Genomic DNA, 15,548 nt, shown 5'->3' with positions numbered 1-15,548 from the left:
CCACCCCCACTGAGTCTTAAATTGCCACACTTTAGTCACAGAAATGTTGATCCAGAGAATGCCATTGGAGAAGAAGACAGGAAGTAGAACCAGGAAGCTGTAAAATGTGCCAGCGCTTAGAGCTGCCCAGTGCAAGTCTCCCGGAAACTAAGGCCAGCCAATCTCACTAGCTGCACTAGAAAGAAGCAAGTTCAAAAAGAAAGATGAGCAGCAGAGGGAAAGAGCAATGAATATTACTTCTCAACCTCTTGGAAATAAAAGAGAGGATGCTATGTGAGAGAAACCATGTTCCTATGTGAATGAAAAGTCTTGCTCTGATCAACCTTAGCCACACCTTTCTCCTCAAAAGTAAAGAAATGTGGATGAGGAAGAACAGAAGAGTTTTGAACTTCCTTTCCTTAGAGATTCTCATTATTCTACTCTTTGTCCTTTTCTATAGTATAAACCCAATGGTCTTAATAGCCCAAGTCGTGGAGTTCATAACCAAGCTGGTGCAGAGCTCATGAATGTTAATTAGGAGAAGAGACTAGACTAAGAAAACAGATGACTGAACTTCATACCTGCCAGGGTCCCCGTTCATCTGCTCCTATGTCTGGAGTCTTCCACTTGTATACATCAAACTTAATATGGAGGGATTCCCCATCAAGAAATTAATTGCTTCCCCTATCCTGGGGAAAAAAAATTGCCTACCTGTTTAAGTGGTCCCTGTCTAAGAGGATGATACCTGAAAGCTTCTCATCTCGTGAGCTGCAAAATTCATTCAGAATTTGGATATTGCATTCCTCTTAGGCCTATACGCCAGCTATTCTTCATGAATTTCTGAAAGACTACCCTTTCCTCCCCTTCTTTCTCTAGTTAATCCTTTCTTATCTTCAGATTTCAGCTCAATTGTCAGTTCCTTTATAGGAACCTTCCATAATCTCCATGGTAAGACTGGATCTCCCTATTATGTCTTCTTACAGTAAGAGCTACTTACTACAGTTCCAGATTTATACTTATCTGTGCAATCCTTGATTAAAATTTGTCTCCTCCAACTGGCCATAAGCTCAGCCAGGGAAAGAACATACAATATTTTGTGGTCATTGTTAGTCCTTGGTGTGTAGAATAGAATCTAGCACATAGTAGGTACATAGGTAATGAGTATGCTGTTAGGTGAATTATCCAAACTTGCTCCAGCTGTTATATATTCTTGCTAATATTTGATATCATTGATCTTCTTAGTTTTAACTGTTCTGATAGATATGTACTTCAGTGCATTCCCTGGATTATTAATGATGTTGACACCTTTTCAATTCGTTGGTCATTTGGATATCCTCTTTTATAAAAATGCCCGATCATATCTCTTGCCCACTGTTCTATTGTTTTTGTTTTCTCTTATTGATTTGTAAAATTTTTTTCATATTTTCAAAACAAGCCCTTTGTTGATTATATGTGTTGCAAGTATCTTCTTCCACTATGTAACTGACATTTCCATTCTCTAATTTCATTCTCTTTAATTTTATAAAAATAAAATAAAACTTATAAGTTTTAAAGCCATCCTAGTTTAGGCCCAATTTAAGAAATCCTTATATCCCCTAAGATCTAGAAGTTATTTTCTTATGTTACGTTCTAAAATATTTATCATTTTACTTTTCACATTTAGATCTGAAAGTCCGTTTGGCATTGGTCTTTGCATATCCAGTAATGTTGGGAGTCAAGAGTCATTGTTTTCCATAAGGACATCTAATTGACCAAGCACCATTTATTGAAAAGACTGTGCTTTCCTCACTGCACATCAGAACCACCTTTGTTATAAATCATATGCCCATATATTTGGGCAATGGATCTGATTCCGAGTTCTCTCTGTTCCATTGGTTTACTGGTCTTCCTTAAAACCACACTATCTTAATTGCTGTAGATTTGTAATAAGTCACACTATCTGACAAGTTCTATCACTTTTTCTTCTTTTTTTCAAGATTGTCTCAAAGATTGCCTTGGCTATTCTGGCTCTCTGAATTTCCAAATAAATTTCAGAGTTAATTTTTCAGTTCACACACACACACATCCTGCTGGAATTTAGAGATTACATTAAATCTATAGATCAATTTGGGAAGAATTGACATATTTTATGATACTCTGCTTAATTTATGAATATGGCATATAGCTCATTATATTTAAATCTTTAATTTCTGCCAAGGTCTGTTTGGTATTCTTCATTATATCCTTTTCCCCTAGATAATTAAATGATTTTTAAAAATTATTTAACTAGTACTTTATTTTATTTTAAAATTATTTGTTTCTAGTATATAAAAATAAAATTGATTTTTGTATACTGTTCTAGGTAGAGAATATGCTGAATTTGCATATTTATTCTTATGACTTTTAAATTCTTTAGAATTCTTTACAAATCCAATCATATTACTCAAATAGCTATTATATTTCTTTCTTTCCAATCTTGTGGGTTTTTTTTTTCAATGTCTTAATTTACTGTCTAAAATCTCCATTACAATGTTGGCTAGAAATAATGATAATGGGCATCTTTATTTCATCTCAGAGGGAAAGTGTCAGCATTTCCCAGTTAAGCATGATGCCTGCTATAAATATTATGTATTTATTCTTTATCATAATAAAAATATTTCTCCTGAAGGAATATTAAGTTTTACCATGTGCTTTTTCATATTTATTTAAGATAATCATATGATTTTTTCTTATTTATTCTGTTGGTTTGGTAGATGACAGTGCTTGACTTTTGAAAAATAAACACATTTTGCATTCAGGGAATAAACTCAGGTAGGTTATGGTGTATATAATCCTTCTTGTAAATAAATAGGTTAATTTGCTAATATTTCACTAGGAATTTTTACATGTGATCGCGAGTGAGATTGACTGATAAATTTTCTTTCAATGTCCTTGTAAGACTTTGGATTCAAAGACTATGCAGGACTAATAAAATGAATTGTGAAGTGTTCCCTTCTTTATATTTAGGAGAAGAGTTTCTGTTAGATTCATATCTGGTACAATTCACTGGTGAAGCCATCTGAATTCAGAGTTTTCTTATTGTAGAGTTTTGAATTATAGATTTAATATGTTCCATAAGTAAAGAACCATTCTGATTTTCTGGTTCTTCTTTCTTTTTTTTTTTTTTTTGGTTTGGGAGAGTTGTGTTTTTCTAGAAATCAGTCCATTTCATAAATATTTTCTAATTTGTTTTCATGAAGTTTTTCTTAATATCCTCTTTTATCATCTTACTCTCTGTAGAATATTTAGGGATGCCTTACTTTTTATTCTTAATATTTATTTATGCCTTTTCTTTACCTAGATTAGTTTCATTAAGTCCTGATCACTGAACCACCAAGGAATTACCCATCATGATTTTGATTTCCAGTTCCCAGATCGTTAGTGATTCTGAACACCTTTACTTATACCTGGTGGCCATTTGTATGTCCTCTAAAGAGAAATATCTGCTCAAGTTTTTTGCTCTTTGTTTTGTAGAAAATGGATTCTTAGGCATTTTATTAATTTAAGTTTTTAAATAAATTAACTTTTATCAATTTAAAATTAAATTTTACAATTTAAATTTTTTATTGAGGAATAATTATATTAAATTACAATTATATTTGTTTCCGGTGTACACTGGATGTTTCCACATTTGTATATGTTGCAAAATGATCACCACAATAAGTCTAGCTAATATCCATCACCATACATAGTTACAAAAATTTTTTCTCATGATGAGAACTTTCTAGATCCAATTTCCTAGTGGATATTTTCAATTGATATTTTCCATTTTTTTCCTTTGCTCATGTTTAAATTGGATTTGATATATTTGTATGGTTTTACCACCTTTCTACTGGCTGTTTCCATGGTATTTTTTTCCATCCCTTTCCTGTCAGCATTTATGTATCTTTGTATTTAAAGTGTACTGCTGTGTTGAGCACCTCTGAGGCTCTATCTTATATTCTCTCAGCCCACTTTTTATGTGGCCTTTGCTACTGTGTACCCCTGCGATGCTGCCCAGGACAGCGATTCACTGGCTTCCTGCCCTGAGACATACACAGTGTAAAGTATGCAGGAGACCAATAGGCGACAGGATCTGATAAATAAAGTCTCCTCTCTTGTGTCCCCCTAGAAGGGCCAGCAGCAACACAGAGACCTAGTCTCCTGTCACCGTGACTAGCCCAACACTGCACCTGTGCACTGGCTTGTCTCCTCTGAATTCTCCCCAGCCATCCTCCTGCTTTCCTGTCTATGGCTGCTTTGATGCTGCAGGACCACATGACCAGACTTACCTGGTGGTCCGATGGCTAAGACTCCACATTCCCAAATTAGGGGGCCTGGGTTAGACCCCTGGTCAGGGAATTAGATCTCGCACACCAAGAGTTCACATGCGGCAACTAAAATTCCTGCATGCTGCAACTAAGACCCTGCATAGCCAAATAAGTAAATAAATATTTTTTTAAAAGTCACATGACCTGAAAACCTAAAATATTTGCTCTCTGGCACTTTACAAAAAAAGTTCGCTGATTCCTGTTCTATCAATTTATGACATTATTAGCATATTCATATTTTCATAGAAATCGGTACTTTTACCACTTCCTTTTTTTTTTTCGTTTATTTTTATTAGTTGGAGGCTAATTACTTTACAAAATTGTAGTGGTTCTTGCCATACATTGACATGAATCAGCCATGAATTTACATGTGTTCCCCATCCTGAACCCCCCTCCCACCTCCCTCCCCATCCCATCCCTCTCGGTCATCCCAGCGCACCAGCCCTGAGCACTTGTCTCATGCATCCAACCTGGACTGGTGATCTGTTTCACACTTGATAATACACATGTTTCAGTCCTATTCTCTCAGATCATCCCACCCTCACCTTCTCCCATAGAGTCCAAAAGTCTGTTCTATACATCTGTGTCTCTTTTTCTGTCTTGCATATAGGGTTATCGTTACCATCTTTCTAAATTCCATATATATGTGTTAGTATACTGTATTGGTGTTTTTCTTTCTGGCTTACTTCACTCTGTATAATGGGGTCCAGTTTCATCCATCTCATTAGAACTGATTCAAATGAATTCTTTTTAATGGCTGAGTAATATTCCATTGTCTATATGTACCACAGCTTCCTTATCCATTCGTCTGCTGATGGGCATCTAGGTTGCTTCCATGTCCTGGCTATTATAAACAGTGCTGCGATGAACACTGGGGTGCACGTGTCTCTTTCAGATCTGATTTCCTCAGTGTGTATGCCCAGAAGTGGGATTGCTGGGTCATATGGCAGTTCTATTTCCAGTTTTTTAAGAAATCTCCCCACTGTTTTCCATAGTGGCTGTACTAGTTTGCATTCCCACCAACAGTGTAAGAGGGTTCCCTTTTCTCCACACCCTCTCCAGCATTTATTGCTTGTAGACTTTTGGATAGCAGCCATCCTGACTGGCGTGTAATGGTACCTCATTGTGGTTTTGATTTGCATTTCTCTGATAATGAGTGATGTTGAGCATCTTTTCATGTGTTTGTTAGCCATCTGTATGTCTTCTTTGGAGAAATGTCTGCTTAGATCTTTGGCCCATGTTTTGATTGGGTCATTTATTTTTCTGGAATTGAGCTTCAGGAGTTGCTTGTATATTTTTGAGATTAATCCTTTGCCTGTTGCTTCGTTTGCTATTGTTTTCTCCCATTCTGAAAGCTGTCTTTTCACTTTGCTTATAGTTTCCTTTGTTGTGCAAAAGCTTTTAAGTTTCATTAGGTCCCATTTGTTTATTTTTGCTTTTATTTCCAAAATTCTGGGAGGTGGGTCATAGAGGATTTTGCTGTGATTTATGTCATTTTGCCTATGTTCTCCTCTAGGAGTTTTATAGTTTCTGGTCTTACATTTAGATCTTTAATCCATTTTGAGTTTATTTTTGTGTATGGTGTTAGAAAGTGTTCTAGTTTCATTATTTTACAAGTGGTTGACCAGTTTTTCCAGCACCACTTGCTAAAGAGGTTGTCTTTTTTCCATTGTATATTCTTGCCTCCTTTGTCAAAGATAAGGTGTCCATAGGTACGTGGATTTATCTCTGGGGTCTCTATTTTGTTCCATTGATCTATATTTCTGTCTTTGTGCCAATACCATACTGTCTTGATGATTGTGGCTTTGTAGTAGAGCCTGAAGTCAGACAGGTTGATTCCTCCAGTTCCATTCTTCTTTCTCAAGATTGCTTTGGCTATTCGAGGTTTTTTATTTGTGTCCTGTTTGATTTCTTTCATCAGTGTTTTATAGTTTTCTATGTATATAGGTCTTTTCTTCCTTTAGGTAGATATACTCCTAAGTATTTTATTCTTTTTGTTGCAGTGGCGAATGGTATTGTTTCCTTAATTTCTCTTTCCGTTTTCTCATTGTTAGTGTATAGGAATGCAAGGGGTTTCTGTGTGTTAATTTTATATCCTGCAACTTTACTATATTCATTGATTAGCTCTAGTAATTTTCTGATAGAGACTTTAGGGTTTTCTACGTAGAGGATCATGTCATTTGCAAACAGTGAGAGTTTTACTTCTTCTTTTCCTATCTGGATTCCTTTTATTTCTTTTTCTGCTCTGATTGCTGTGGCCAAAACTTCCAAAACTATGTTGAATAGTAGTGGTGAGAGTGGCACCCTTGTCTTGTTCCTGACTTTAGTGGAAATGCTTTCAATTTTTCACCACTGAGGATAATGTTTGCTGTGGGTTTGTCATATATAGCTTTTATTATGTTGAGGTATGTTCCTTCTATTCCTGCTTTCTGGAGAGTTTTTATCATAAATGGATGTTGAATTTTGTCAAAGGTTTTTTCTGCATCTATTGAGATAATCATTTGGTTTTTATCTTTCAATTTGTTAATGTGGTGTGTAACAGGTCAATATTCATTTAAAATCACCCCTAGATTTACCATTTCATTACTCTTCATTTGTTCCCTGGGCCAGCTTTCTATCTTGGATCATTTTTCTTCTACCTGAAGAATATTCTTTAACATTTCCATTAGAGTAGAATTTCTGATGCAAATTCTGTCAGTTTTTGTTTGTTTGAAAACATCTATATTTACTCTTAGTTTTTGAAAGATATTTTGACTGAATATTGAAACTTATATGGCAGATTTTTTTACTGGCCCTTTAAAGATGTCATTTCATTACTTTCTGACTTTCATTGTTTCTTTGACAAATTTAGCTGTGTCATTGTGCCTCTGAAGGTAATCTGTCATTTCTCCTTTCTGGATGCTTTAAAGATTTTTTTTTTTTTTCTGTCTAGCCATTCAGGAGTTTTACTCTGATGTACTTAGATCTGAGTTTTCTGTTTAGTTTTCTTCTTGGTTTTTATGTTACTTCTTGAGTCTGGGAAAATTCCGTCGCTATTTTATTTTCAAACACTGCTTCTTCATTTTCTCTCTTCTTCCAAAACTTTCTAACCTTTGTCTCATATGTCTCTTTTGCTCTTTCCTGTACTTTCCTACCTCTCTGCCCCACTGCTTCACTCTCAATGTTTTCTCATGACCTTTTAGTTCACTAATTCTCTTTTCAGTGCCTAATTGGCTATTAAATACATTTAGTATAATGAGAATTTGGGATGATTCTAAGTGGAATTGAGTCCTGTGAGGGCTGGTTCATACATACTCTGATGGTGCAGACCTACAGGATTCCAACCAGAAGCCTAAACTGGGGGCAGCAATAGGAGTTTCTATGGCTCCTCCATGGAGGAGCCCTATATGCCCGCTTTTGTCCCCCCCAGCCCAGAAATTATCTCCATGTTTAGTCTAGTCAAGCCTCTGTGGTAGTGGTGTATAGTCAATAAATGCTTAATGATTGAAAGAAATTATTTCCTTTACATTTTACCTACTAGACAGAATTAAGAAAGTAATTTAGCCCCATATTAGAAAAAACTTCCTAGTTATTAGCATCTTCCTGTAATGAAGGAGGTTAACTTCATAAGTAGTGAGGCATCACAAGAAATGCCCACAAAGAACATTCAAGTTTAAAAATCACTTGTCAAGAGATTGTAGAGATGATTGCAGGTTTGGCATTAATTTGGGCTAGAAGACCTCCAAAAATTTCCCATCTCTTAGTTTTTGTGATTCCAGTTTTTGTTCCAACTGTGATCTTCTCTCTGGTGAGGGTTTTTTATTTGTTTGTTTTGGTTTGGTTTTTTTTCATATTTTGTTTGTTGGTTTCTCAATGTGATCTGAACTGTAGGGTCTCTAGGCCTTCTCACAGGTCTTCATAAAGAATAGAGCATTTCTGTAAAGCAATTATCCTTCAATAAAAAATTAATTAACTAAAAAAAAAATAAAGCAGTCAAGAGCACTGACAGTTAAGAACAAGGCTCACTAAAGTAAGCTCATTTTGCAATCTGACACACATCTTTGCCAATCAAAGGTGGCCATAGGTTCTTTTTAACAGAGTAATTATTCAGGTAAGAAACTTTGAGATAATGAATGGAGGAAGATTGACTTGTCTATGTAATGAAAAAGACAAAAAGCAAAGATTGATTTAGTTAATCCAATGGAAGAAATAGTATCAACAATTGGAAAGTTTTTTTCCACGTAGATAAAAGCGGTATCTTGGTCTTTGTTCTCATTTATTTATTCACTCATTCAATCAGTGAATACCTTTTGAGGATATATGCTAGGAAAAGGTATGGCTATGCTTTTCAACATTTCATAAGAGAATTTCATGAAAACTCTCTAGGGCCTTCACCTCTTCTAGAAAAGAATGATGTCTGCTTCTGTTTTACATTTTGTGAAAAAAAGTAAAATACTAAATTTTTTCTTTTAAAATGGGCACCACTGAAGAAGGAGGGCCCTAATGAGTGGACACATGTAAGAGTGACTAAGAATCAGGTGAGCATGCTTATGGCTGAGGGCAATGTTGAGTAGTCAGCTGGTTATCCCAGCTTCCTTGGTGGTCTTGCCTGTTCCATGTTTTAACTTTTTGTGTCACTAGTTATATGTTGCTATTTCATACTAAGGAAAGACAGCAAGTTAATCACAGTTATAAAATTAAATAACTTTGAAGATTCATTTCAAATTTACCTATATTGGACTTGAAATTGCATTCATTGATCACAAATCTTAGATATAAAAACAAAAATATCAAATTCACAGGAATAATTTTTAAATGGGCAAGATCATTGTATAGAAAACTACAAAGCTCTACATTAAAAAGTACTGGGAGAAATTAAAGAAACAACAACATGAAGATATTCCACTCAAGTTTTCTCTAAACTTATGACTATTTTTTAAAGTCTGTTCATATAAGTAAAGAGTCTGCATGCAATGCAGGAGACCTTGGTTCTGTTTCTGGGTTGGAAAGATTCCCTAGAGAAGGAAATGGCAACCCACTCCAGTATTCTTGCCTGGAACACCCCGTGGACGGAGGATCCTGGCGGGCTACAGTCCACGGCATCGCAAAAAATTGGACACGACTACACGACTGACACTCCACTCCAATATGAATAAATAAAATGCAGTTTTACTCAAATCATAAAAAAGTCTTTATAAATTTCAAAGCCAATACTAAAAGACAAAATATAGTGATTATTACACATTTAAGTCTTTCCATAACCTCATTATGATCTGAGCAAACTCCTGGAGATAGTGAAAGACACAGAAGCCTGGCATGCTGCAGTCCATGAGGTCTCAGAGAGTCAGACAAGGCTTAGCGAGTGATCAGCAGCAACAGCAATAACCTCTTTGTGTTATGTAGGGAAAAGCACATACTTTTCAGTCTGAAACAAAGCATAAAGATATTAAAATAAAGCATTTAATTTGTTATGAAAGAAGTATTATCTTCATTCAACACTGAGCTAGCAGTTGAAGCTTTTTCCATATTTTAATATACACAATGACCAAACCAAGAACAATATAATATCATTTTAAGTTATTTGTCAAAAATTATCTTCTCCCTTATGCAAGTTATTCAAAGTAAATTTAAAGGATATCATATGATATGTTGGGCAAGACTGAATGTTACCAAAGATGTTATTAAGTTTGTATTTTGCAGTTTAATATTTGATAAAAGTTTTAATTTAAATAATCTCTTTACCACATACCATACAAAAATTACAAAGTGATTTTCTAAATTGTTAACACTTCTCAAAAGCTACTTAAATGTGTTTTTTGAAACAAAATTCTGTAAAGCAATTATCCTTCAATAAAAAATTAATCTTTTTTTTAATGGGACATACTAAACTACTGAGATAAGACAGATTTCCCCTTTATTTACAGTTGAGAAAACTGAAGTTTAGAGGCATTGAACCATTTGTCCAAGGACTAACAACTAATAGCAGACTCTTATGAAAACTACCGCACAATTGCACTCATCTCACATGCTAGCAAAGTAACGCCCAAAATTCTCCAAGCCAGTCTTCAACAGTACGTGAAACATGAGCTTCCAGATGTTCAAGCTGGATTTAGAAAAGGCAGAGGAACCATAGATCAAGTTGCCAACATCTGTTGGATCATCAAAAAAGCCAGAGAGTTCCAGAAAAACATCTGCGTCTGCTTTATTGACTACGCCAAAGCCTTTGACTGTGTAGATTACGACAAACTCTGGAAAATTCTTAAAGAGATGGGAATACCAGACCACCTTACCTGCCTCCTGAGAAATCTGTATGCAGGTCAAGAAGCAACAGTTAGAACTGGACATGGAACAACAGACTGATTCCAAATAGGAAAAGGAGTATGTCAAGGCTGTATATTGTCACCTTGTTTATTAAACTTTTGCAGAGTATAAGTACATCATATGAAATGTTGGGCTGGATGAAGCACAAGCTGGAATCAAGATTGCCAGGAGAAATATCAATAAAGTCAGATATACAGATGACACCACCCTTATGGCAGAAAGGGAAGAAGAACTAAAGAGCCTCTTGATGAAAGTGAAAGAGGAGAGTGAAAAAGTTGGCTTAAACCTCCACATTCAGAAAACTAAGATCATGGCATCTGGTCCCATCACTTAATGGCAAACAAATGGGGAAACAATGGAAACAGTGAGAGACTTTATTTTGGGGGGCTCCAAAATCGCTGCAGATAGTGACTGAGGCCATGAAATTAAAAGACAGTTGCTCCTTGGAAGAAAAGCTATGACCAAACTAGATAGCATATTAAAAATCAGAGACATTACTTTGCCAACAAAGGTCCATCTAGTCAAAGCTATGGTTTTTCCAGTAGTCATGTATGGATGTGAGAGCTGGACTATAAAGAAAGCTGAGCGCTGAAGAATTAATGCTTTTAAACTGTGGTGTTGGAGAAGACTCTTGAGAGTCTCTTGGACAGCTGAGGCATTTCCTAAAGGAAATCAGTCCTGAATATTCACTGTAAGGACTGATGCTGAAGCTGAAACTCCAATACTTTGACCACTTGATGCAAAGAGCCGACTCATTGGGAAAGATCCTGATTCTGGGAAAGATTGAAGGCAGAAGTAGAAGGGGACGATAGAGAATGAGATGGTTGGATGGCGTCACCAACTCAATGGACATGAGTTTGAGTAAGCTCCGGGAGTTGGTGATGGACAGGGAAGCTGGCATGCTGCAGTCCATGGGGTCGCAAAGAGTCAGACACGACTGAGCAACTGAACTGAACTGATGAAATCAGGATCATCTGATTCTAAAATTCATGCTCTTGATCACTTAGCCAGTGTGTGCCTGTTCTTACACAGTGGCAGTGGGAATTGGAGGAAGAGATACATGAATCATGTTTCAAGACAAAAATCCACCATGCATGGTGAGGGCTTCCTGAGACTGAAATTTTGATAAGGATTAGAAATTATATTAAGATTTCTAGCTGAGAATTCAAAAAGATATAGGCTCCCCAGTGTTCATAGCAACATCATTTACAATTATCAAGGTATGGGAGCAACGTAAGTTTCCATCAGCAGGTGAATGGATGAAGAAGACGTGGTGCATGTGTGTGTGTGTGTGTGTGTGTGTGTGTGTGTGTGCACGCGCCAAGGGGGGGTGTGTACGTTTCATTGTATATACACATACACAACGGATGCTGCTCAGCCATAAAAAAGAATGAAATTTTGTCACTTGTAGCAACATGGATGGATTTGGAGTACATTGTGTTAAGTAAAATAAGTCAGACAGAGAAAGTCAAGTGTATGATATCACTTTTAGGTGGAATCTAAAAAGTAGAACAAACTAGGGCATAAAACAAAAAAGAAGGAGACTCAGAGATATAGAGAACAAACTAGTGGTTACTAGTGGGTGGGGGCAATATAAGAGAAGGGATTTTAAAAAGGAGCTATTATGAAATTATATGAAATTGTGTTTGTGAAATTTTGAAAACTATATAGCACTATAGAATTTAAAGAATCTTTCATTCAAATTTTTAAAAATTTAAAAGACAAGACTTCTAATTGAAAGATTCAGGAAAGTAGTGTTACTACCGTAAAAATAAAGAAACAAACAAATACATATATAAGCAAGAAGGGAATTTCATTTAGGTAAAAAGTTGCCAGAACTGATTTGGCCTTGCTGAGTCATAAGTAACATTAAAACTTTCAGGTAGAGCCATCATATAAGCATTTGATAATATAGGACATAAGTGCTGTTGAAAGTCGGTGCTGAAAATGTAGATTTGGAATCCATCAACAAAGGATAAGTGGTTGAAATGAGACCAGCGGAAGGGAGCTGAGAGAATGAAAACCTGGAGAGGGAAAGCAAAACATAACATAATCTAAGCCTCAGAAATCATTATTTGTGAGTATTGTATTTTTATGGGAAAAAAATTGAGCAAGGGGGAAAAAACAGCAAAGTAAAAAGTTAAAGGAAAGAAAAGTTAAAGGAGAACCAGAACAACATAAAATCCTGAAAACCAAGAGATAGTAAATATGGCTAAAATTTGCTGTACACCTACCATGGATCAAGTTTGTGCTATTTTTTTCACACAGTATCTTATTTAATTTTTATAATAACTCAGGGAGGAAGTTCATATATCTCTTTTGACAGATGAAGGCACAGAGGCTTAGCTAAGATAAGCCATATGCCCAGAGCTCAGCTGGTAAATCCTGGGGTAAAAACTCTAATTCAAGTTTCCCAGACTCCAGGGTTCATTATGTAACCAGTGGTCTCCAAAGTATATGAAACAAACCACTGGAATGTGGGAAGAAAATGCTAATATTACCTTTATCATATCTTATCCTTTAAAAATTACATTTTTGTGTGTATTTTACAACATGCATACTATATTAGGGCAGCATGAGGCTTCTCTGGTGGCTCAGTAGTAAAGAATCTGCCCCTAGTGCAAAAGATGCAGGAGATGTGGTTTCGATTCCTGGGTAAGCAAGATCCCCTAGAGGAGGAAATGGCAACCCACTCCAGTATTGTTGCTGAGAAAATCCCATAGACAGAGGAACCTGGCAGGCTGAAGTCTGTCAGGTCGCCAAGAGTCAGACATGACTGAATGCCTGAGCACAAGCACATGAGCACATGTGTATCATGCACTCATGATTAATAATTAATAAATTAATAAGTTTATTTATTGGGATACATGTGCAAATAATTTATTATCATGAGGATACAGTAAAAAAAAAAAAATGGAGATCATTTATTTAAAGCACTATGCAAAACTGTCTCTGCCCACACTCACACGGGTTGGTATGTTGAATGCCTGTCTGCTTGTTTGACCCTCTCCACAGATCTGTACTCCTGACTTGGTGGTGTTCCTGGCTTGCGCCAATCAGAGACTCAAAGAAAGATTACTGAAGCGTGCAGAACAACAGGGGCGACCTGATGACAATCTGAAAGCTACCCAAAGGAGACTGATGAACTTCAAGCAGAACGCTGCTCCACTGGTTAAATACTTCCAGGAAAAGGGGCTCATCATGACAGTAAGTTAAATGTACTTTACTTGTCCATTACGAGAACAATCTTTCAGATTTCTAATTATCCTATGTTGTCATTTAGAAATCCTTTTATCTTAAAAAAAAATACTCTTCTTAGGTGGAGATTCAATGGAAAAAAAAATTGGCAATCTTGACCTGATTTGCCTTTATTAAGGCATAAAAATAACACTACTTTCACTTTAATTGATTTCACCAAAAAAAAAAAGATCAATTTTAACCTTGTCTAGAAGTCTATCCCCCCAAATTTTAAAGTATTTTAAAGTAAATTTTTATCATTTTAAGTAACATTTGCCCATTTTCTCAACTCTTCAGTCTTTGAAAACCTAATAAAACTAACTGATCAACTTAAAAATAGAATTGATATGTTAAACTTAAATTGTAAGCTAAACTTTACCATAGTGTACCACATAAAGAAATAATGGCCCTGTAAAAATGTGTTTGACTTGTCATAAAGAAGTGATATTGTCTCAAAGTGGAAGGCATTGCTCTTTCTGCTCCATTATACAATGCAAATATTACTTTTTTCATAGTTTGTTTTGTGATTAATGATAATGAATGTGCCAAAGAAGGATGAAGCTGAACCACTAGTTTGTACAGTTATTAGAATACAGGGAAGTGGAGGTGAAGGCTCAGCTAAATGTATGATCCCCGAACATCAGAGAGTCAAGTATGGAACAGAGGAGACAGAGGATCATTGGCCAGCTGAGGTATTTTGCAAAACACACTAAAACTATTGCAGCTCCAGGGTTCTCCTTGGAGGAAGCAGACCTCGGCAGCACCCTCTCCTCAGCCCTTAGCTCTTTCTCATGGGACCAAAGATTCTTGACTACTGGAGTTACAAGCCCCTGTGAAGAATCCGATGAAAGTGACACACTCTCAATACCATAAAATGCACATAAGGTGTTTTTCATAAATTTTAGGTAAATCTACTGAAGCTCATCCACAGAGCTCCTATGACCTAACAATTACTGTGCTAAAAAAATCTCTACATTAGCCTAAAATGCCCCCAGATTGAAAGAGACAGTCATGACATTTGAATAATAATCCCTTTGCAGTCTTTTTAGCACTATAAAGAAATATTTTTTAGAATTTGCCCTTTGAGTCAAAGTTGTCATGTCAGAGAATTATAAATCTGATCTGAAAATTGTTCACAATGCCAGAGTTCATCTTATGTTTTAAAAGAGACTTTGAGTGATATGAAAGAATCAAGAAAATCAGAGTGGATGTTTCTCTGGCTCTTCTGTATTGAGGTTGTTGCTTGCTTCTCCTGCAAATTACCAATGCTGACTTCTGCGCTGTGTCATGAAAATAGAAATTTACCCTGCAGACCAACCCCCAACAGCACGCTGCAGAGCCAGAGTTTTAATTGATGTTTGCAAGGCTTAAAGTTATTACCGGAATGTCTCTGATTACTCCCTGCTTGTCACGTTCGTCATCACAATCAGAGGAGATTTCTCAAATGAATGCAGAGTGAGGATTGTTAATTTACTAATATTTTGCGTGGAGGTGAAATGCCATTGCCTCTAATTGAGGGAGTCAATAACAATGCGGATGACAGCCTGTAACCTCCTTGCTAAACCCGGATAAGCTTTAAAATAAATGCCTCTAATTACTGGGAGAAGACTTGCATTGGAAAGTCACCTTTTGAAAATCAGTGAACACAAACACAAGCTAAGCTCTGGGAAACAACTGAAAATTTTAGTTTGACAGAGAAGCGAG

The 15,548-nt window shown here is 36.1% G+C and overlaps 1 protein-coding gene across 2 annotated transcripts in view; it reads left to right on the top strand.

The window, feature by feature from the left end:
- The window catches only part of AK5 (adenylate kinase 5), a 258,098-nt gene that overhangs the window by 41,686 nt on the left and 200,864 nt on the right, over positions 1 to 15,548 (top strand). For both annotated transcript variants that reach the window (XM_065910763.1, XM_065910756.1), the window contains exon 6: positions 13,623 to 13,814. In XM_065910763.1, the coding sequence (XP_065766835.1) occupies positions 13,623 to 13,814 (192 nt within the window). The remainder of the gene's footprint in view (positions 1 to 13,622; positions 13,815 to 15,548) is intronic.

Source organism: Muntiacus reevesi, chromosome 1 (assembly GCF_963930625.1).
Source record: "Muntiacus reevesi chromosome 1, mMunRee1.1, whole genome shotgun sequence".
NCBI lineage: Eukaryota > Metazoa > Chordata > Mammalia > Artiodactyla > Cervidae > Muntiacus > Muntiacus reevesi.
This window is presented reverse-complemented; position numbering and strand designations above follow the sequence as displayed.